This window comes from Micropterus dolomieu, linkage group LG20, assembly GCF_021292245.1.
Source record: "Micropterus dolomieu isolate WLL.071019.BEF.003 ecotype Adirondacks linkage group LG20, ASM2129224v1, whole genome shotgun sequence".
Lineage (NCBI taxonomy): Eukaryota > Metazoa > Chordata > Actinopteri > Centrarchiformes > Centrarchidae > Micropterus > Micropterus dolomieu.
In genome coordinates, this window is record NC_060169.1 from 24721965 (window position 1) to 24746473 (window position 24509).

General features: G+C 39.8%; 1 protein-coding gene across 7 annotated transcripts in view; it reads left to right on the forward strand.

Moving 5' to 3' along the window:
- The window catches only part of LOC123958888 (MAM domain-containing glycosylphosphatidylinositol anchor protein 1), a 277449-nt gene that overhangs the window by 115003 nt on the left and 137937 nt on the right, over positions 1 to 24509 (forward strand). For all 7 annotated transcript variants that reach the window (XR_006822182.1, XM_046032613.1, XM_046032614.1 and 4 more), the window contains one exon: positions 15534 to 15673. Coding sequence is in view for 6 of the 7 variants with exons in the window: in XM_046032613.1 (XP_045888569.1) it covers positions 15534 to 15673 (140 nt within the window). In the remaining variant the exon portion in view is untranslated. The remainder of the gene's footprint in view (positions 1 to 15533; positions 15674 to 24509) is intronic.

The following is a 24509-nucleotide window of genomic DNA, read 5'->3' on the forward strand; positions in this document are numbered from 1 at the left end:
ATTAAAGAAAGAAAGAAAGAGAGAAAGAAATGCCATTATCTCAAATTGTAGTTACTGTAAGTTTACGTTTTGTTGTATTTAATTTTTTTCAGATTTTTATATATATATATATATATATATATATATATATAAACAGACAAAACAATGAACACAAAACAAACAAAACACCAAGAACACACTAAATCAGGACAAAACTACAAATTCAAACCCATACATTCTGATAGACACACACATACAAGATATATCATCACAGCAACAGAATATGAAAGTATATAGAGAGATGAATTTTTAATGAGGATCAAATACAGGTTATATTTCAAAGTATGCTATGAAAATTCATTTTTTAAGTTGAGCAATTCAAATCAAAATGATTCAAATTCAGTTTCTAGTGACACATATTTCTTCCCATATTCATCCCTCCAATTCAGAGACTGTGCACCCATTTAATTCTGTCTCTTAACTGCACTAAAGCTGAAGCACATTTGCCCAATCAGCATTCTTTTATTGTATTCTGATCTTATATATTGTACTGCACTTGCATTTTTCTGTGTCATTGAGGGCAGCAAACTAAGAAAGTCATCAATCAGCACTACTTACTTCTCTCTCACATGGCAATAATGCTCTCTAGAGTCTTGACTGCAGCAATAAATAAAACAGCCCGATATCATTACCTTTTCGGAAAAATTGAAAAACACAACACAATTACATATCGTGGAACAAAAATCTCAGAAGTGGTACTTGATTCCCCCTGTCATTTAAAATAATTTACCATTTTCTGTTTCTGTCTTACCTAAGATATCATGAAAGTCAACAATTGTTATATGCTCAAGTATATGCATGGAATGACAATGGGGCTTTTTTAATATTTGATTATTTTGGTGTTCTCAGCGGTTAACTGGGCTGGCCATCAGTGCCATTTGTATTAATTAATGCATTTCTTTAAAATGACAGAAGAATTGTATGAAGTGAAAAACAACAATAACTCCATCTGTCTCTTTGTATTCGTCCATCCATCCACTGACAGATGTGTATCCGTCTTGATGAACAAGACAAAATGATCCTGGGCATTCTCTGCACACTGTTGTTTGAGACCCGCCTTTATTGTGAGCCAGCACTTCATTAAATCCTGATAGCAGCTGAAAAAGACCTGCGTGGAATGAAGTGCGACACATTAATGAAGTACGATTTATCAACTGGTAAAATGGATCCAGCCGTTCGGTGTGAGGCTAATATCAATATCAAAATTCTGGCTGTTTTGACAAGGAGTTCCATTTAAGTTGCCTTTCATGCTTTTTCTCTCTGTCTCTCATTCTCTGTGGTGCCACCATTTAGTCTGCATCTCTACCTGCTCTTAATACTTTATCCTTTTCACCTGTTCTTAGTCTCCCTCTCTACATGATTTACACATTGCACTTACTGTAGGACATTCCCTTTGTGCCTTTCTTCCTCTGTCTGCCAGTAAGTATCTTCCACTGTCTGTCTCAGCATTTCCGTGTCTGTCTGTCTCCCTTTCTCGGCCAGTTTCAATATTCCAATTTCAGATACGTTCACTGGCATGGCCGTTTGATAGAGTACATAATATCTAGCCTCGTTTGCACATCTTATCTCCACTCTACTGGTGAGGACCCCCCTCCTCGCCTCCACACACACCCACACACCTGCCTTCTGACTTACCTACCGGCTCTCTCTCTGACCTTTTATTCAAGCGTGCCTTCTCGCTCTCCTCTTAATCGACATCCTTTCTTAGTACCTCCTTCCTTCCTACCACTTCACCGGGACCGACTGGTATGCATTGTGTGCTGCTGCAGTTTTCACACATGCACATTTACTCATGTCACTTTGAGGACATTACATAGACCCTACCATAACCCTAACCCTAACCACTGCCCAAAATAAGCTGTCCCCCAATCAGTCTTTAGTCTGAAAAGTGTCTGCAAAGGCAGCGTAAGTCAAACCCAAGAATTCTTTCTTTTGTTCATATGCACTGCCACTGTGTGTCAAGACAAGTGTGCCTCTTGTTATGTCATGCTATGTGTGTGCCATCAAAGTGAGTCGGAGCATTATGGTTGAATAGAATAAGGTCAGGTTGACAGTCAGGCAGACAGATGATTTGGGGCATATGACCACCATGCCACACTGCCTTGCCTTCACTACTTCTCTCTTTGGTCCTAAGTACAGTGCTTTTCTCCTCTAGTCTCATTCCTCTCTGTCATTTGAGTGTTTTGTTCTCCGCCTTGTGACTTTCTGTTATCTCTCTTCTCCATCACAGGATAATCACAGAAACTAGAAAGAGACTTTTCCCTGTCTCTCGTTGTAATGCCCATCCTGCTCCAGAAAGCTGCATTGACTAGAATAACCATATGTTATACCTACGGTGATTTGTGTGGCATATGCACACACACACACACACACACACACACACACACACACACACACACACACTCACAAACACGCACACACACAATGGAAGAAGCGAAAAACCTTTGCAGCTATTTCTAAGCCTCACCAGCTGTTTACTGTACCTGCCTGTTTCTCTCCCTCTCTCTCTCTTTTCGTTGCTCTCATTGTATTTTCTTGTCTTAACAGATGCTTTTGTTGCTTTGAGATACCCAGATGTTGGTGGGAATGATGATGTAGGAAGTGTGAAGCTCAAATTTCACTTCTCCTTTCACTTCTAAGTTTTCTAAAAGAAGGCATAGCTTGTGCCTCTGTCTTATCTCTTGTTCTTCTCCCGTCCTCTAAGATTAATTTATTTCCTAATGATATTGAACACAAGGGAGAGAGATTTTGTCCAGCAAATATCCCCTGTAAGCCTCACATCATTGTGTCAAAACATAATACTCGTGATGCACTTAATTAGTTCTAGAAATCAGAAAGAAGTGATGATGTATTTACCCACCCTTGGGCAGAAAACTACTGTTGTTTTTAGCAGCATAAAGCTCCACTCAGAGTGATTTGTTTGTGTATGTATGTGGATTTGTCTGTGTGTGCGACTTTGTCTGAACACTTTAACTCTAATCAAGATATCAATATGTGCTGTTGTAACTCTAACTGCACACTGATTTATTTTTCACTTGGAGGTAATTGAGGATCTTTGTTTGTTTATTTTAGACTGAATTACACCACCAATCCAATATCAGCAACATTATTTCACTCGTCAAGGTGATTTAAATATCTGTTTCAAAAATATATGTACATATACACATAATCTAATCCCCATGCTTCAGTTTTGCTTTTTTACAAGTTGAGTCAGTTTTGGCCAGTATATGTTCAGTCTGCATAACACTGTACTCACCACATCATTAACACTCAGAATTCAATGGACCCTCTTAAGTACAAGCTTTGACCATGATCTTTCAACAACAGGAAATGATGTTAACCGCTACTTGCGTGGTTAGAGATGTTAACATCTGCAACATAATTCACCTTGTTGCACCCAATTTGATTGGCCGCTTGATGTACAAAATATCTAAACAATTTTGAAAAACTACTACTTTCCTGTGAACAGGAAATCTTTTTCATTTAGTCCATCTGCATGACTTCTCATTTTGTATGTAAGATTGACTCTTGTGTCAGACAAAGATGAGTATATGCCTGCAGTCTACACTTGTTCAAGTGTTGACTTTTCTGATAATTTTGGTTTTAATTAGTTATTTGATGCTGTTAAAAGATATATTTCACGTTATAATTAACAGCTGAGCCCTGCTTGTGAATGAGTTGGCAGGGTGTGTGGGCAGGACCTCGATAATGTGGCTTCAACCCCATTCACTACTGTGCAGACTTGGCTCCTAATGCCGTCAACAGCATGTTAGCTTGCTAACAAGTGCTAATTAGCACTGAAACCACATACAGCTGAGACTGTATTAGTTAAACTAAATTTGTTTTGCAGGTATTTGGTCATAAAGGAAAGTATTTATTGGACAATTTTTGAGCTGATGGCGCTCGATGAAAAGTCAACTTATTACATTTCATCCTGAGGGGAACATGAATGTATGTAGCTAATTTAATCGCATTCCTTCTAGCTGTGTAGACATTTAATCTAAAATCTATAAATGTCAACCTCATGGTGGCACTAGGGGAAAGTCAGAGGATCACAGAAGTCTGGGAACCATGAATGCCAAATAACATAACCGAAGGGAACCAGAAACAAAGAGAATCCTAGACATGTCATAGTGTAGTCACGGTGTGATGAAGCCAACTGCAACAGGTACACCCACAGGAAACCAACACAAAAGTGTGTCTTATTCAAACCACCCTAACCTGTATGAGATTTGATCCTTTGTCGCCTGGGGAGAAAGTCTCTAGACCCTTGTGCAGTTTACAGTGAGTTGTTGAGCTAGGGGAAACTTTCTAAACTCTTCAAATATGCACTGCGTGGGAGCCCCTCATACACATCAGATATGATAAGAACAGCTGATTTCAGTCACACTGTCTCAATGAAAATGTCCAGCTGCAATGGGCCAAACATTCAAAGATTCAGCCTGAAACTAGAAAAGGAGTCCTCCCTCTCTGTCACCCTCTCTCCCTCTCCTCGAGATATTCACAAGAGAAGGGAAACTTTAGACATGCTGGTGGTGCTAGAAGAGAAGTCAGCAGGCAAATGAATGCTCTATGTCATGACAATTCATTCAATTGTTGTTGAGATGTTTCAGTTTTCTGGATCAAACTGGTTAACCAACTGATCAACCAAGTAGTAGTTTTTCAAAATTGTTTAGATAATTTGTACATCAAGCGGCCGATCAAATTGGGTGCAACAAGGTGAATTATGTTGCAGATGTTAACATCTCTAACCACGCAAGTAGCGGTTAACATCATGTCCTGTAACAACTATTAGTCGACTTTACAAATTCTGCCCAGAAAGTGTATCTGTTCTGATTTGACACTACTGGGAAACAGTGGAATGTAACAGCTAAACCAAAATCCTATTACTGTAATACCCAGCGGTTTTGGCAAGGTCCTTATTCATTCAAATCCAGTGTATTTAACACCCAAAGAAACGTTTATCTGATGCTTTCATCTTCTGAGGCCCACTTGGTCAGGTGAAAATTAGCAGATACCTAAAAAGATAATTTTGTGTGTAGAAGATTTGTTGCTGGTGTGAAATAAACTGTCTGTGTTTTGTCTTCTCTCCTGTTTCTCGGCCTGTCAATTTCAACACACTGGAAATCGGATATGACAGGCTTTGTAAACGGAGCTCTCACAAAGAGAATGCCAGTCACACGTTTCTCTTTATTTCCTCCTCTTCACCGTGCCCCCCCATCCCCTCCCCGCACACAACTCCTCGGTCTCCTCTCGTATCCCCCTCTGTCCGTCTGCACCAAAGATCTAAGCGGTTTTCATCTCTTTGTCGGAACTCTTTCTCTCCTCTCTTTATCTTTTCATCCTGGGGAAGCTCAAGTGCTGCAAACACAGTCTTATGGAAGAGTACGAGTCATGTTTGACCGCGCTCTACAAAACCCAGATCACTTCACATCACTCCCGTCCTCATAACACCTAATCCCCCACCTCTGGCTTGTTGTCTTTTCTTTCTTTCATGTTTTTCACCTCTTTCTGTCTACATAACATCACAAAGCTACTGTCATATTTTTCACATATTCAATTTTCCTGTTGGCCTTGGCTTCGGGTAACCTCTGATCTGTGTATATGTTTGACATAATTATAAGGGGATTTGCAAACTTATTTACAACTGCCTCCCTCTTCACTTCTTTAGCTAATTTATATAAAATTTCTGGATTTGTTTTTGGACCTTTTGGAGCAAAGACCAAAAGACCGTAGGACTGCAATAAAATGAACAAAATTTTGGAGCTTACGTTAGGATCAGGTTGAGATCATTAAAAGCATCTTTTGAATTTTCCCTTTTCCCAAGGTTTTCATGCCCTATCCCTTCCAATAATCTATACTGAACAATATTTCAAAGAGAAGATTCACTGTCCTTGGATGTGAAGCCTGCAGTGCTCTCTCTATTCCATTACAGTTTTTTTTATTTCTCCACCTCCCTGCGCTTCCAATCTTCCCTCTGCTCTCCAATGATCCCCCTTTATTAGCTTCTGCTGTCATCTGACACTTTTGTTGATCGCACAATCTCTTTCTCCTCTTATTGTGATTGTGGTGGAAAGTACACAGTCACTCACTGACAAAACACAGGTACACACACATATGCCAGGTATCACAGCATTTATCACGCACCATCAAATTCAGCCGGGCATGCAGATTTCACGATCCCAGAAAAGTCCTTCATTGGTGTGGATAAAATAAATCAATCACGGCTCTGGTTGATGGGTTTGTAGTCAGTACTGTTGGCTGTCTGATAAACTGTCCCATCCATAGTCTTCCCCACTGGGACACACACATATACACCAACACAACACAAACATTATCGTAGATGAATCCATGCAATAAACATGCAGATACAGACCAAGAGAAGAGAAGATACAACCAAAAATTCCAGGAGAGAATGACCACATACTGAATTACTGGACATATAGACATTCATTATTTAATATACTAAACACGTTTCTCGTGGAAGGAAGATTTTATTTTGTCTATCTGTTCTATCACTGTTTCTCTGTCACTGTGTTTCTGTCTGTTTGCCCTCAGGGAAGTGATGATTAGTGTACGTGTGTGTGTATGTGTAATTAATTCACATGCTACTGTAGGTTTATTGTCTAATCCTCCACCGTGGTCATTTAATCAATACCGCTCACTGTGATGTGTGATCAGGTGATATCTGTGTTTTTCACTGTCCTGACCAGGCTGTTTTCCTTCCTCTTTCTGTCACTTCTTGACTTCTTGCAGCATTTTATTGCTTTTTACACACCTTGATGCCATGATTCTTAATTCACATTTTTTGTGAACAGTCAGGCTTTCGGGCAGGGCTGGACTGGGACAAAAAAATCGGCCCTGGCATTTTTGGTCCAGGCGGCCTGCTAAAAGCGGTCGGACATTCTCACCAATACACCATCCTTCCATTTAAGGGCTCAGATTAAGGGTGTGATGAAACACTTAACCCATGAGATATAACATTGTACAAGATTGGGGCCATGACAAGACAAGAATAGATTTTAAAAGGACTACTATTTAAGAATAAAAATGTATTGATTAAATAGTTGATAGGGGTGTCTGGTGGTCTTCCCCCAGAGGATTTTGAGCATGAAAGGGAAACACAAAATTCAGGTGGCAGGTGAGAATTCAGAATATAAAAATATAATAGAATATAATGCAGTAATCAGTAGCTTATATTATTGTTTTTAACCCAAATTACTTTTTTTGGACAACACAGTTTTCTTCTATATTTACTTTGCATTACAGGCTTACTGTGCAAATAAACCTTTTTCATAGCATTTTTATTTGTTAATTAACATTTCTTGGTGCTATTTTTCAGAACATTTTTAACAAATGCTTTCAAAAAGGGGTGGGTACACAACTCCATGCTCCCTCCCTACAGGTTGAGCCACTCCATGCTTACCACTTCACCTCCACTCTCCTCCTGCTCTCTCTCCCTGGGCCCTGTCACTTTGTCACTCGCTAACACCATAGACTGCCAGGGGCTACAGCCCTCCTTTACTTCTTCAAGTGTCTGTGCCTGCTCTACATCGGGTGCTGCAGCTGATGTTAAAACTACTGCAGCCCCGGTAGCAAACATATCGGTTATTTTCGCGCATTTGGATTAGATATATTTTTTTGGGGGGGGGCTAGTAAGAGATGTGATTAGGCAGGCCCAGTGTCGCTGTCCTGGCTTTATGGGCCGATCGTTGGCTCATAAATAAAAACAGTTATTTAAATAAATAATTTACGTTATACCGGCCCCAAAGGTGCGTTGGCCCACTGGGCATTTGCCCGGTATGCCAGATTACCAGTCAAGGCCAGCTTTCGGGTTTGTTTTGCATGACGTCAGCTAGCTAGCTTGCTAGCAATATCCACTGCCAGGTAGGACAGACTGAATAAAGCAGAATCTGCACACTGGTCTGTCGATTCCCGTGGCTACCTCTTGTAATCATAATGTCTTGTCAAAAAACAACAACAACAAACCGGGAGGGCAAATCAGTGTGCAGAGTCACAATGAGTCTCTCTCATAGATGTGACAGTTATCTTGTATATATTCACTTTACAGTTTATGTGACTGTCGTGGCTCAAGAAAGATAATATATGCAGCTATCATCTACACACTTTCTAAAAATCTTGTTACAAGCACCCCTAAATCTCACCAATCAACATACAGTTATGTGCCAGATTATTTTTTAGTCAGGAGAAGAGATTACTTGGAATCTGTACTTATTATCTATCAACCTAACAGTGATGACAGCACTACAGGAATCACTTTTTATAAAGATTGATGTCTAACTATGTATTTAAAACAAAGGTTGTCTGAGGTCTGACAAAAATTTCAATGTTGCAGTAGGTTTATGAATATAGTATATTGGTTTGGTAAAAAACACAAATTAGTAAATACAATAAGCGATGCAGTTTGCACTAAATTTAGTTTCAGATCTTTTTTCATGCATATCAGCATTAAATATTATATATTAGTTCTTTCACTCCAACTCTAAAAGTTTTCTTATTTGTCAAACTCTATGGTAGCTAAGACAGAATTATAAACAGCTTGTGACTTTCTAATTGGACTCATAACAAAATGTTCTTGTGTTTGTTTCTTTTTTAACCTTTGAATCCACTGGAAAGAAAAAGGGCAAAAGGGAAATTCTATTCACATGTAGATTCCTCCAAAACAAGAATCAAATTAGAAAGTCACAAAGCAGTGAGGGGAAAAAAAGGCAGCTTGCTGGGTTTATCCAGGCACAGTCTGGGTTTGGATACCTGCCACTGAATTCAGCCTTGATGTAATTCATGTTTTTCAAGGAAGACAACATCTGGCTAAAGGGAAGCTGTATCTCTTTAGTGGTACAGGGATTTTAGGTGACTTCATAAAAATACACGGGAAAACAGAGCCCAAAAGCCCAACAGCCCAAAATAATATATCTATTTATTATTTCATTGCGTGCATTTGTGTGTTCATATGAGTGTGTAAGCAGGAAAACAGCAATTTACAGTTGATTGAAAGCACCAAAGAGGTTACTGAAGGTTAGTCCTTTCATTTATAACAGCCATTTAGCGGTTAGGTCAAAAGTTAAATCAATGTCTCAGACGTGTTTTGATATCTAGAGCTCCAATCGAGCCAAAATGAAAAGGATGGGGTCATGACATCAACTATTTGATCTCTCTCCATCCTGTCTGCAGAGAAGAATCCTGATAAAATTGCTGAGGCAATGTGAGTCACCCAGACTTTTTGTTGTGAGGCAGTTTTGTGTGTGTGTGTGTGTCTGTGTGTGTGTGTCTGTGTGATTAGTGTTTATTTGGGTCAGGTGAACACTTCCCACTATTGCAGTTAATCGATAAAGTCTGCGACTTTTCTCTCAGGGAACCCACTCACCGCTACTCTTATCTCCTTCTCTTACTTTCCGTCCCTTTCCTTTATACTTGTGATGGCAGGGGAAGGGCCAAAGCATCTAAATGGTCTCTTGTGAATGAGGTGAATTGAGACAGAGCTCATCGGCATGCATGAGCAGCTCCCATAAAGTAACTACGCATATCAATCATGCTGTGCGTGACTTAGTGTTCGACGGGATTCATGACCTTCTGTGGGATTCCTCCGGCAAGATACAGTATAATGTACGTGGAAACTCAGAGGCACAGACATTGACACATGCATGTGCGCACGCTCACATTTCAATGGCACAAACACACACACACACACATACACACACACGCGCGCCTTTTAACACAACCACACTGCTCAGCACTCTGTCAAGCTGTCACTGCGGTTTGACACCAGCTCTCCTGTCTCATCATTAGTTTTAGTGAGAGATGTCCTGTCCCCTCAACAAAAACAAACATGGCAGGCGGTGACGAATCAATTAATCAGACGAGGCATTTGCCGATATTTATGTTTCACTTACAACTAATGCGCATTGAATGTCTCAGAAAGTTTCCAATAATGCATTGACAACAATTTCAATCAGCATTCCCTGGAACAGTTTTGATTGATGAATCATCACAGTCAGATAGATCGCTGTCAAAACAGCTGCTTTCTATGAGTGATGATGGTCTTCCACGCTAACTGCATTGATACACCTCTGAGCAGGACCCAGCACTGTGCTAGAACTTGTGTTAATAACATCTTCCCATGTTTTCCCCCTTTCTGCTACGGCCTATGGTCAGATTTTAGACTATTGATCCTTGATACTATTTTGTTACCTTTTCGAGATTTGTGTTTTTGCTGTTGATATGCTACAAATATGCTATAAATGGATCTCATAGTTGTTGCAGTACCATCAGATTTCTTTAGAACGTAAAATGTTAAGATATGAATTTGTTGATGACATAAATTTACTTCAGTGTTCTGTATTCTGAAAACCCCTCACAGAAGCCTGCCAGAAGTGCACCAGTTGAGCAAAATATAATAAATATACATGCTCACATAGTTTAACTGATAGACAAAGCTACCAGGTAAGCTACGTGAACATATATATTTTTCAGTGTAAGCAATTTTATGACCCGCGTTTGACTTTGATTTTCACACAATGTAAACAGACCTGCCTAGTGTAGAGAAAAAATGGCAGTACTCGTGCCGTAGACATGACAATCTTGGTACTTTGTGCTAAGTTAATCATAAACTATGGTAACTATTCAACCAAGCAACAAAGCAGCAGATGCTGTGTATATATTAGTGACCATGCACACGTGGCTTTGTGGGATGCAACACCTCTATTTAACTTGAACAGTTGTCAAATATTTGCAAATGTTACAAAGAGGTTAAATGTCATTTAGATGGTTAGTTGGCTATATGTGGACTGTCCAGTTAGGTTTTTTTGATGATGTGATATGTGTTGGCATACCTGAGCTGCGTGTGAGACTAGAGCAGAAAGGGAACGTCTCGGTTTTGGCCCTTGCCTTGCATCATTTCTTCGTTTTGCTTTTGACTGTATCGTCCCCATTTGCCTACTTCTTTCTCTGTCTTATGATTATTACCATCTACTTCTATTCTATATTTCCTTTCACCTTAAGTACCCCTTCCCATTGATCTCTTTTCAATTGCTTTATCAAATTCCTGGTTACATTAATTTGACTTTCCTGTCCTTGGTTTCATTGTCTCCTTTCTTCTACTGTTTGATTCTCATTCAGCTTTGCTTTTGCTCTGTTTTTTGTTTTTGTTTTTCTCTCTTTTTGTTTAGTTTCTTCCCTCTTTCTGTACTTTTCTACCATTTTTCTGCCCTTTTTTTGCTCACCCTCTTCTTCCTCTGTGTCTTGCCTTTTATTCCTCCTCCTCTCTCTCAGCCTCCCTTTCTCTAGTCGATCAGACAGTTGAAGCAGCCAAGCTGCCGGAGGCGAGAGCAGACAGAGGAGCCGCTCTGTCCGACCTCCCTCCCTCTCTGGAGAGACAAACTTGAGCAGACACGCCAATAAGCTGTAAGGAGACAATTATTCACCATTTATATCAGCTCTCTGAGTTCTGAGTTAGCGCAGCACACCTCCAGAACACAGCTTTGTTACACCACATGGTATTTTTAATACTTTTATCCTTTCATGGCCTTTCATGCTTTCGTTTTTATTGATTGATTGGTAAACATTTGCACTAGGGAAACCTAGAGGTTGCAGTTTGCTTGTTATTAGAAGAGCATTGGTCAAAGCTATGCTAAGTGAGAAAATCTGAGGGAAATGAACATAAATAAGACATTATCTCCCATCCCTTAGCAGCCGCTATCATCTTGCCCTTCAGCAAGACACTTAACCCCCAACTGCTCCACTGGATCTGCTCAGTGTCCAGCAGATAAAGACTGTGATTTTACTGTGAATTTATTGTTTGTGAATATGTGTAGCTGCCTGAATCTGAAGCTTTTTGAGTTTCTGAAAAGGAAGAAAAATGCCCATACAACCAGTTTGGTGAAATAATGGTTAAATTTGATTTAATTTGTTAAATTTCTTAACTAAATCAGTTCAAATCTCCCATCTTCTATATCTGGAGAGCTGCATTTAAAATCTAACTCATATTTACAACTTTTCAATGTGTTTTGGGGTTTTGTGCACCTTAAATTTTGTTTTTTCATCTGCTTTAAGTCAGACACCATGTTCTGCAAAGACAAAGAGAGACATTGAGGTTAAGACGATGGATAGAGAAAAGCATATTTTGCGATACAGATTTTGGTGTTTGCATGCGTACCTAGATGTTGCTCTGTTGGAGAAGACATGGCTGTGGTAAAGAGGCCTATGGAAGAACAATTAGTAGACTGAAGGAGTCAATGTTGATGAGCTCCTCAAACACAACAGTGCAGAGCATCAAGTCTCATATTCAAACAGGCATTCACACAAACACACGCACACACACACACAGTATCCACGCTGAAGCTAACACACAGTAACTCAAATACACAGAGGAAGGCATATATACGGTAGGCATTGTGGGTATCATACCACAAAACGCTCTTGTTTATCTTTTCTTCTCCAAAACATCCACTTTCAGAAAATGAGAACAACAACAAAAAAAACAATTGTTGAGGAGAACTATTGAGCAGACTGTTTTCAGTTGTCAGTTATGGTAAGGTGCACATATGCAGTTAAGATCTTCAAAATATCCTCTTTAATACCAGGAAGCTTATTTTTGATTTTATACTCGGGCAGCCTAACAATGTAAGAGTCCAGTTGTTTGTGAATTTACCTGCTTGGCTTAGGAGCAAAAGACAGCGGCGCAAGTTTTTAATAGCCACATGTTTGCAATCAACTGAATCTGTTTTATGAGAGCGAAAGATCCTTACACAGGAATGTGGAAAATGTAAATGTAAGTGGACAGACACACTCACTGTGCCCCAGTACCTGCAGCTATTAACAGCTCCATCTTGTTCTGTATAGTAGAACATGCAACAGATTCAGAGCCTTCTTTAATTTTGAACTTGGTTTCCAGATAAGATGGCGCTCTGTGTTGTTATGTCCAACCGATTTGAAGTTTAAGGTGAACAGGCCGCCCGCTTCCTTTCTGTCTGTTCAATGATAACAGTTGTAGAGCCCAGTGAAAATGTGTTCCCCCCTGTGAATCGATGCTAATCACATCATTGTGCCGCCCCGTCCCCCATGCCTCTCTCTGGGGGTTTCACACTCCTCTCTGGTCTTTTCCTCCTCACCCGCTCTTTTTCTCTTGCTCTGTCTGTGTCTCTCCCCTCCTCTCTCCTGTCTCCCCTTATCATAGGGGAGGTGAAGTCATCTGAGGCTACTTGCACGCAAGCCAGCCCTACGCATGGGTCAGTGCTGTGCAGTGCAGACATTGTAGTTGTGACACTGCAGAGATCTCCCATCATGCATCTATCATCCATTATTTCTGCAGTTTCTGCCATCACAGCTTATTGTTTCTTCAGTGTTGTAAAACAGATCTGAGTATGGACCTATAGGCAGTATGTTGATATATTATATTTTATGTGTAATATAATATGATGGTTAACAAAATGTCACCTGGGATTTTGGTTATGACAAAATTTTAATTAATATATGTTCTACCTAAGCCAAATGAAATACTATATTTTACTATCCAATGATGCAGGTGTTTTCTTTGTGTAAATCATTTGAAGTCGCTGACAAGCATCCTTAAAATACTGCCCTAGGCAGACAGACTGTCGATTTTGTCGACTGTCGAAGAAATGCGTCAAAAGGACCAAAGTCCCGCAATGTAACTGTTGCTACCACCCAAGTTTTCTAAGCATAAGACTGCTGCTAAAAGACATATTTACCTCAAACTCACTTTACAAAATTGACCATTCATGTTGCCCTTTCTTCCCTGGTTGGCTTTTCGATGTACTTTAGAGGCGATTGCCTCTAAAGTTGGAGATAGATGATGCCAGCTGGTAATGACATGTCTTTTCTTGCACCTGATTTTTCTTTCCACCTTAGTGATATGATACACCAGGGATACATGGCACCATCTGACATGCCTCATAACTGATATGGTGCAGTCTGACACTGCAGCCAAGACTTCGTTATACGCATCTTTTACTGTGTAACGTGCACTTAACTTGTAAGATGGTTGTTATTGCACATTCTATACGGTATAAGTAGGGCTGGGCACGTTAACGTGTTATTATCACATTAACGCATTAATTAATTAATGCCGACAATTATTTTATCTCACCTTAACGCAGTTTTAAAATTATTATTATTATTTTGAAAGTCCGTTGCTCACTGGCTCTGAATACAAATACAGTCAAACCATGGGCCACAGGAGGTGTGAGATGTTGATCAGCCTGCAAATCACCCACCCAAACAAGCAGCGGAGGGAGGCTTCGGCAGACTACGCTGGATGCAGCGTATGGGAGAAGTAAGACAGCGCTCTGTGAGGAAACTGCAGCCGCTCTATGCACTACACAGCTGTAGCCTCTTTAACTTAATGAATTTAAAATTATAGACTACATAACTTTACCTGATAGGCTTTATCTAGTTTTGCCGGGATGCTCTGCCATGCGAATTCCCTCCTGTTGGTGTCCTGATAACTATTTAGTAAACAGTAATAGATTCTGGAAACTAACAAACAGCAAGAATCAGTCTCTCTTCCAATGATTTGTGCTGCACATTGCGTGCAAAAAGTTCAAGACAATTCAACTTCGGCAGCATGTGCATGAGGCGACCACTTCACCTCACTCTAACAGGGACACTTGCTACTGAACATAGACTGTTTATGCTGCTCCCTGATAAAAGACAAATGTTTCTGATACCTGTTCAGAAAAAAATAAGAAAACAGATTGAAATATGTTAACCTGTTGCTCAGAAGGTGCCTGTTACGATGTTATGATCCTGGCTCTGGACTCTGATGGTAAATTGTTTTAACAAGCTAGATAAAAGGTAATGCCCTGGCAGTAGCTTTGGTTTTATATATGATTTGATTACATAAATGATTAAGTTGAGATTTACAAGAAATATTTTATTGCTACTGTTTAAAGGGAATACTGTAAAAAGCACCTTATTTGTTTAAAGTGTTTACAAACCACATGTTGTTGCACTTTTGTGATTATAGCAGTACATTTAAATTAAAAGTGGGCAATACACTACTTTAGAATACATTATTAAATTTTGCGCACAGCAATAGGATTAAACTCAGAAAATCATGCGATTAATTGCAATTAAAATTTTGAATCGTTGCCCAGCACTAGGTATAAGACAAAAGCACTGAGTGAAGATTCAGCCTTTTGACCTTCAAATGGATTCAGTATTGCCATAAATGTCTGCATCTCTCATCAAACATCAAACACTACAGCATTTTCCTAAAAGGCTTTGTTCATGCAGATGCAGGAATAATGTGATATATTTCTTAGTCTGAGTCATCAATACTGGCACTAGTATTACACATGCACCCACAAGAGAATGACCTTTTTTCTGCTGCAGAGACGTTACTAAATATGTAATGTGGTTTCTCTCCCTCTTTGTGTGTGTGTGTGTGTGTGTGTCTATGTGTATGGCTACATGCCTGTCTGTGCATGTGTGTGTGTCCATGCGTTCACTCATAGCTCCAGCCAATGCCCAGATCGTGCACTCAGGCGCAGCGTGTAACGTCAAGGATGATAACATCAGTGAGAGAATCTACACCATCAAAGAAGGAGACACACTAGTGCTTCAGTGTATTGTTAAAGGACACCCACGACCACAGGTAAGCTCCCAAACCACCTGCTGATGTAGTGTTTTACATATATGTTAAAGCTGATCCTGTTAGACTGACTTTCACGGTGTTCAGACTCTTGCTCAAGGAAACTTGGACAATAGTATTTCTTGGCTCTGAACACAACCTGTCAACATCCAACATGCTACACTCTCTGTAATCACTACACACACTAGATGAACATGGAAACTGATGTTTTAATAGTTGAATGAAGCTTTTCCAGTGTTTGGTCAAATTGCACAAATATGAATATAGTTAAAAATTATTTTAATTAAATGGTTTATTCGGTATCAGTAGTATATATAAATGAAATTTAGTGTCGTTTCACAACTAAATGAAATGCTATATTGCATAGAATAATCAATATCAGGATGGCTGGTTAATTTTTTCAATATGGATATTAATCAGTGTTCAATCCACTATATCAGAGCCATGCGTTTTTCTTAAAAATAACATCCGTCCATCCTCCAGCGAATCACAGCTGAGAACTATCTGTGGAAATGGTGTAATCAGTGAGCCATGATTACTACTCATGCCTGCTTCCATCTATAAGAAATTCCAAATTTGCAGACCTCTCGTACTTAAACTTTCTGGATTATAAATGCACATCTCAGATTCAAGCTGTCTTTACAACAGTTCCATTTTCCTGACACAAATATAGCAAAGCCCAAGGTCTTATCAAGCTGTTGATGTTGTTATAATGCATGAACACCTCCCTTAATCTGGCGAAATGTCGCTTTGCTTACACGGTGTGCCTGTTTTCAAGCCAGCATGTTGGGGTAAAACATACTAGTGACTGAAAAGGCTACAAGCGACATGGCCATATCCTATGATTAGTTAAGATCAGTTACAAAACACGCCCTGCTCTGGCTAACATAAATCATATGATATATCCATGGGCCATTAGTCATGTTTATGGTGTCGCTGTGCTTTTGTTTGTGCTGAGTCACACAATCCCCTCCTTCATTCGCCTAACAGTGGCACTAACTAAACGATGCCCTGCTATCAGTTGGTTCTTCCCTGAGTACCCCGTGTTGTCAGTGACACATTCAGTATATTTGGTTAAACATTATTCAAATCGTTCTGATGAACAAGAGCAGCAGTAGCTCAGGATTTAGAGAATATGCTTGTAAGTTAAAGGTCATGGGTTTAATTCTCCAGAACAGCTGGTAAGTTAAATGTGCTCTGCCTGCTGTAAACAGCTACAATGTATTTACAATTTGCCTTTTAGCAATGCTAACTGTGCAGCTGCATCACTGGATTTTCAACACATGGCTTCTAAAAATATAGCAAGACACAAAAAGGATCATAAGTTTACAATACAATGTATGATAAATCACAGTATAAAATGATTTGCTGTCCGCTTCTAAATTTGTGTGTCTTTTTTAGACACATTGGAAATAAGTGAAGAAGAACAAATGCTATTATGCAACAGCTTAGACTGTGTTGCACATGCTGCGCTTGGACTGTAGCCAGTTAGTTGGTTAAACAACAGCATGACCTTTATTCTTTCAAAAAGACATGTTCATTGTATGAGAGCATTTAAACACACACACGCCTGAATATATGTACATACTGTATGTTCATGTGCTCACAAACACTTACACATAGATGCACAGGCAGCCAGACAAATGTTCAAAGAAGCACACACACTCAGAGAGACTTAGCCAACACTGGACACATCTGGTTTCCTGGGTTGAACTCCAGCGAAGCATTTTCAACCAGGGTGTGTTTGTCTGTGTGTGTGTGTGTGTGTGTGAGCTTACAGAGCTAGATGTAAAATGAACTGAGGTGACTGCAGAGGGACTGTGTGTTTTGTGTGTATTTGTGTGGGAGTGTTTGAGGTGAGAAAAGCAGTGTTCCTCACGGGTGCATGTCCACTGGCATCACATCAACATAAATAAAACAGTGCCTGTGTCTAGGCCTTGTTTTCTTCTGTTTGCGTGTGTATGGACTGTCTGTGTGTTTGTGTGTGTGTGTATTTGTGTGTCTGTGCATATGAATTAATGCTAACTAATCATTTGTGTGTAGCTGCAATATCTAATTACACACCGAACACTTGACCTAACCTGTCGACATTGTAATTTCGCTCTCATTTGATCTATCCATCCATCTTTCTCTCAGTCTTTCTCGCTCTCTCTCTCTCTCTCACACACACACACACACACACGCCCTGAAACAAATACAGACCAACTTCTAATAAAACTTATTTTCAACTGGGAGCTGGAATAATAATCATTATAAAAAACGTAGTCTGAAAAACACATACTACACAACCACACAATATTCCCCTGGAGCCGTTCAAAGATGTAGGAAATTGCGTCAATGATTGCTTGTTCTCTGGGTCGGAGGTGGGAGTGTATTTTGAATAATGATCACATTGGTCACATTGTCAGAATAAAAAATGTACATAGTGTGTGCACAAGCAAGACTTACAATGCCTCTAGCAAAGAGGCATTGGTTGAGTGAGTGTGTGCATGCCTGGGTTTGCAGGCGTGTGTGCATATATTTGTGTGTGTCTGTCTGTGACGAAATGTTTATGTAGACACACTAACAAACAAAGGCAGACAGAGACATAGAAACAGATAACAGACTAAGAGAAAGAGTTGCAGCAGTGAAAACATTTTAGTAGTGTAATGCCCTCGAACAGAAGAACTGTGGTTGAAACAACAACCTTCAAGTCTTCAAATCATCAAGATACTGTATCATCTTGAACAGCAAAATATGTATGTAAGGGTCAGCTCCAAATTGTTTCACAATTTCCGAAAGATTTCCCATACAAGTGATTGGTGATAGAAAATATTAATTTCTGATAATTCCCATTTCACTTCTTTATTTTACACTTTATGAATTCACAACTATTAAATAGCCCACAGTTTAGTTTCTTACATCCACAATACTGTTATGGGCTGAAAGAACTAAGGATTCAGTTGCGGACACTGAGACTGGAGTAGAAGCAAAAAACAGCAGTTTATTGACAGACTCAAAAAATGTGCAAAAATGTAATCCAGGCTCAAAGTTTTTTAGAGTGGGTAGACGGTGCTGTGAGCTGTGCAGGTGGCAGAAAACAGAGTGCTTGTTGAAAAATGCAGGCAAACTGAATGCTTCTCACTTTGGACCAAGACATGAGGCACAGACGAGAAAAACACAGGAGTCAGGAACAGAGTAGACTAGCAAGGCAAAAAAGTACTTTGTCAAGTTAAGGCCGTGACATGTGTTACACTAGTGTGAACGGACAATCTGGCAAGGAATGGAGCGTTGGTATGGTGTTAATATTATAATAGGTGATTTGGTGATTGGAGCCTATGGAGGACAGGTAGGAGTGCCATGCCCTGACACACACACACACACACACACACACACAGGGAGAACAAACAGGTGATAGACAAAAACACTAGGAAGGGGAAACAGAGGAAACACTAGAGGCCTGCACTATGAAGCGAGGTTACTGGCTTATCCAGGTAACTTCATGAGTAACTTTGTGACATTGGGTGTAACTTTCCTATTAACCTGTACTAAGAAAAGTGTATACTGTAGGTTTTACCTGAGGTATGCTGTTATGGCAATTTACACTGCATCTCTAAACTGCTCCGAGCAGGTTATCTTCATGGTTAACTTGATGTTACCCTATACTGTACATGAATAGGCAATTATAAGTGTGGGCTTCACATCAGATGTGTACACAGTGATAATGATGAGAACTATTAATACATACCACTTGATCATACACACACACCACATCCTGACTTGTTGCCCTGTGAGTTTTTCCATTGGGGTTGCAGCTGAAATGAAGTTATTCTTAACACAATAGCATTACATTCATACAGGTAGCCCTGCAGCCTCTGTGATTTAGGGAGCAGACATTGATTCATTTCTTATTCATTCATCATTCAATCAGCATCAATCATTCATCAATTTCTGAGATGTAGCCCAAGTGTATAATTGAATTAGACTATTTTATGTGTCCAAAAAACGCAGAGCCAGAAGAGGGGGGTAATGATCTGAGATGAAAATGGCAAATTTAAAAGAACAAAACTCAAGCCTTGCAAAATGAAACAATGTGGTTCTTTGACAAAAAAAACAACACTATTCTTCAGAGAGTTTCTCTCATATTCAAGTCCTTTTCTTGTAGATTTGTGATTTTCTTCCCATAAATGTACCACTCTTTTTTTCTTAGATTGTTACCCTTCTTCCTATTTGTTTTTTTAAACCTACAATGGCCCTAATACACAGGTGTACCTTTACATATCAGTCATATTACAAATTAAAGAGAATTACAACAGGAACAACTTAATGCACTGCCAACAAGCCTCCATGGCTTTGTTGTCCCCCACATTGTTAGATTTGTCCGTTAATGCCTCCTTATACTCTGACATTATCATTGTGCATTCTTCTGGGGAAACTACGCAGCATTCAGTATTATGAAAAAACTCTGCCTGCGTTGCCTCACACGTCCTTTTCATGCAAATGCGAACCAACTCCAATTGACACCAAATCAACTTACCAACATCTTATCATTGTCGTAGTGTTGTTTAACACCAATGTAGGCAGTCAGAGTTTGTCAACCCTGGCTTTCCTTGATAACTGCAGGTTAAACCTCTACCTGCCTAAAATTATACCTGCCTATGATGATGATGATGATGATGATGATGACAAACTAACAATTGAACAGTGTCAGCACGTATGTAAATATAGATTGAAACAAACAACATGATGTTATACTTAATGTTTAATGCAGCACATATTGACAACAACACACATCAGTGTTGTCAGTTAGAAACAGTCATGTATTAGAGGGCTGTCAAGTACAAGGTGGCATATATGTATATACACATACACATGCCAGGAGAGGGAGGGAGAGACAGAGATTAGATAGTAACAACAGGATGAAACAGTGTGAGGACAATGCAAGAGAAAACGAGCGATGAAAGATTAGGCACCAGAGGAATGAAGAAAGATACAGAGATAAGAGAAAAAAATGGTGATGCTTATTGCGATAAAGAGGAAAGAACGATTCAAAGTCAAGATAATTATGTCTGCACGTCAATGTGTGTGTGCCTAACTTGCACAGTTTACATTACCAATATGTGTATGTAGTGCAAGCATGCACAACACATGTATTAGCATTATAGAGGAAAAAAGTAGAGAAAATTTTTTTTTTTTTTAAGGACATTGTAGAAGCTGTTGCGTTCTCACAATGAGGGTTTGACTCCCTCCACTGGGTGGTTAAATCTCTGACCCCCCGCTCCACCTCTACCCACACACCTACACACACACACACACACACACACACAATAACCAGAGAAGTCAGGTTAGCATCTATCCTACTAGCCTAGCATAGAATAAGAGTAGAAAATAAGTAAACAGTGAATGTGCTGACCTCTGTCCCAGTGTGTTCTGCTAGAATAGCACACTGCAGCATTCTGCAGTTGGTCCCATTGGGCTTACAGAGTTTCCCCTGCGCTCCATTGGCTGTAATGATAACCCTATCCCTGTGACCCCAGCTCACCTTCACCCATCCTTACAGCTTTCCATACCACCTCTTCTTTACACACATGGACTGTTCTGTCATTGCATCCACAGTTGTGGTTTTCTGATGCAATATTTTATTATATTTTTATGTCATTGTAAGCAAAACTGAAAGCTCATGAAGCCTTTTTCTTCTGTCAGTGTGTGTTTTAATGTTTTTTGCTACATGTTCAGAAATGAGACAAAATACCCAAACTATGAAGCTCAGGGGACCTTGGGATGAAAATATTCCGTGACATTGACCCCGAGGAGCTTACAACAATTCATGCCTGAAAAGCATTCATAACACAAAATGAAGTGCTTAGTTTGCATTCATTTTGGCAGAATTGTATGTCACCTCCACATGCTAGACAATGTGCCTGCCTTATGCATTTGATTTACATCTATGCAAGTTTAGTCGATCTACAACGTTTACCCTATTACAGTAGCAGCGATCTCAGACAAATATGTTGTGGCAATGTTGTGAAAAGATTATGACCCAAAGCAGACCGGTCAGTATTGTCAAAGCAGAGGAATATAAAATTAACAGTAGCCAAAACATTCAGAAAAAAGCTATGTTTTTTTACTTTTATACTAGCAATGATGCTGTAGCTTTTTGAGCAAGAGTGTTTTTGGATTCATCTCACGAAGAAGAAAATGAAATACAACAGTTGAACAGCTACCAAAGTGAACCATGTTGCCTTTTCCCATCCTCTCTGAGAAGCTTGTATTGGCCCCTAGGTTTGGGTAGACGCACAGGATGTTCAAGTCTTCTGGCTGCTTTGTTATCATTTATGGATGTACTCCAGTTTAGCTTGAATGTCTTCATAATGCTCTCTGTCTTCACCCGTCTGTGAAACAATACGCTTACAAATTTGTGCAGACAGCATTTTAATACATTTGCCGATAAACACCCCGGAACTACACTGAGTCTTTAAAAACATTAGAGCTTTATATTTTATTAATCAGAAAAGCTGTTTCATTGCAGTTCCGAATCTTTTATCTGTCTCTGGTTTCTAGCTTTGGGAGAGAGCTTCTCGTGTCCCACTTTTTGATGGATTTATTTAAGATCATAGGAATATGATGTATGAGTTCTGATTGCCAGTGGATTTTTGTATTTTCAGTCTAGATGTATTAACGGGAAACACTTATAGTGTTATTTTTTAAGGCAAGGGCCATTTTGGCTCACAAAACTTTAATCTATTCTCGAACTGAGATAATTTAGATTTTCCCAACCACTTTCTCTCTCTCTCTTCACCTCCCTCAGAAAGAGGATCCAATTTAGGCGTGTGAGGCCAACACAGTAAATAGCTGCTTTACTGAGAATGAGTCTGATTGAGGATTTATCCGATCCTTTATCAAGACTGATTGTTTACCTTTGCCTGAGCTTGATTGGATTGAAAAGGGAGCTCTCGCCCTGATCCATACAGAGGGGAGAGAAATCTAATCATTTCTCTCTCTTTCTGTCTTTCTTTGTCTCTGTCTTTCTTTCTTCCTCTTTTTGTTTCAGCCTCTGCCTCCCTTTCTTTGTCTTTCCCACTCTTCCTATCCTTTACCTCAAATCTCCCTTTGTCCTCTCTGCGCTTCTTTTGCAGTTGTCTTATTTCTCTCCTCCAAACTGATCTTTTTCTCTTCATTCCTTTCTTTGTCTTGCTCTCCTATTTTTGTTCATCCCTTGCCTCTTTCTGTCTCCTCTATCTTCTCAACACTTCAGACCAACTGCAACAAGCCCTACATCAAGTCAGAAACAGTTAGTTCACCTGAAGGAGCCGCCTGGTATGGGAGGAGTCAATTTTGTGTGCATATTTTTGCAAAAAGGTACAAAACAACTGGTTCAAATGGTTTTCTTTTTCTTGACAAATATGACTTTACTCCATTTTAATAAATTTAAAGCACTACAGTACAGAGTATAGACAGTACAGGCAACACGTTAAGGCAGCGATTCGCAATAATTTCCTCCTGTCTTCTTGTCAAGCACAGTGATTACTTCTCTGAATATTTTATGACTCCTCAAAGAAAGAAAGATATAGAAAGACAGTAACACAAGAAAAAAGCTTAGTGTTAGAGGTCACCTAGAAGGCGCTTGTAGCATCCCTCAAGTTAACTCCAGGGACAGCGGGGCTTTTAGTTAACAAAGCATTGTAGTCTCGCTCACAAAGCTTTTCTTGTTGCACACACACTCACATGGCTTCTTCAAGAACACAATAGGAGAGTAAATGGTTTTTCTGAAAGTGATTCCTACCTCCTTATTATTTATTCATGGGTCTGCTGGTCATTGCAACCTTGAGACCAGAGTGTGTGTGTGCGTGATGAAAGAGAGGGAAAGGTGGAGAGAGTCAGAGAAGAGAAAAGTGGAGAGGCAGAGAAAAGAAAGAAGTAGGGAGGAGGGAGGGATGGAGGGAGGAGGATGAGGGCTGCGGTCTGGAATTTGGGTTTGGATTTCCGTCCTTGAGGGGTGAGTGGAAGGCGATCGATAGTGAGGCTGAAAGCAAGGCTGATCAGGTGGCAGCACGAGGCTGCATAGGCACTCAGCAGGAGCACAATCTGGACGCAAACAAGGTCACTGCCTGACCCCTAACTGGACGGAGGGACAGAAAGAAGAGGAATAGAAAGAGTAGAAAAAGAAGATCAAGATGGGGAGAAAAAGGTTAAAGAGGTTGGGGGGTCACTAGACAGGCAGGAAGCAGCAGAGGTTGTAGCTGAAGTATTTTTCCAGATCCCTGGTTTTCCCTGTTTGATAATCAAACATGGCAGCAAAATGTAGATGGAACAGTGGGGAGGATAAAAATAGAACGAAGACATGATAAAGGAGATGAGGCGGGGGCATATGGTGATGCAGTAAACGGAGAAGAACATGCAGCATCTGTAGACATGAAAATCTGTAACTGTGAAAGTAGAGAGGACGGGTAAGCAAAAAGATTTGGGCAACCTTTGACTCTCCTTGATGATACAACTCTTTGTTAAACCTCAAGAAGAAAATGCTTCGACCCAGCTTAAATAAAACAAGACGTTACACCCACACCCATATGCTTGAGTGTATGAAATTTACAACATGACGTTTGAGAGTATCATTGTAAATAACAACAGAAGACACAGAGCAAATGAAAGACAAAGAAAGAAGAAAAGTGAGAAAACTAAATAAAGAGAGATTTGGGAACATCGGTGATGAGTTGCACTGTGCAAAGTACATGCTGACCGCTAGTGGAAGAATCAGATTGGGTCAAGACTCAAGGATGAGCTGGCAAATTGATTTCATTGTGTTCGCTGTTGTATGTGTTTTCCAAACTCAAGAATGGGGGGGGGGGGGGGGGGGAAAAAT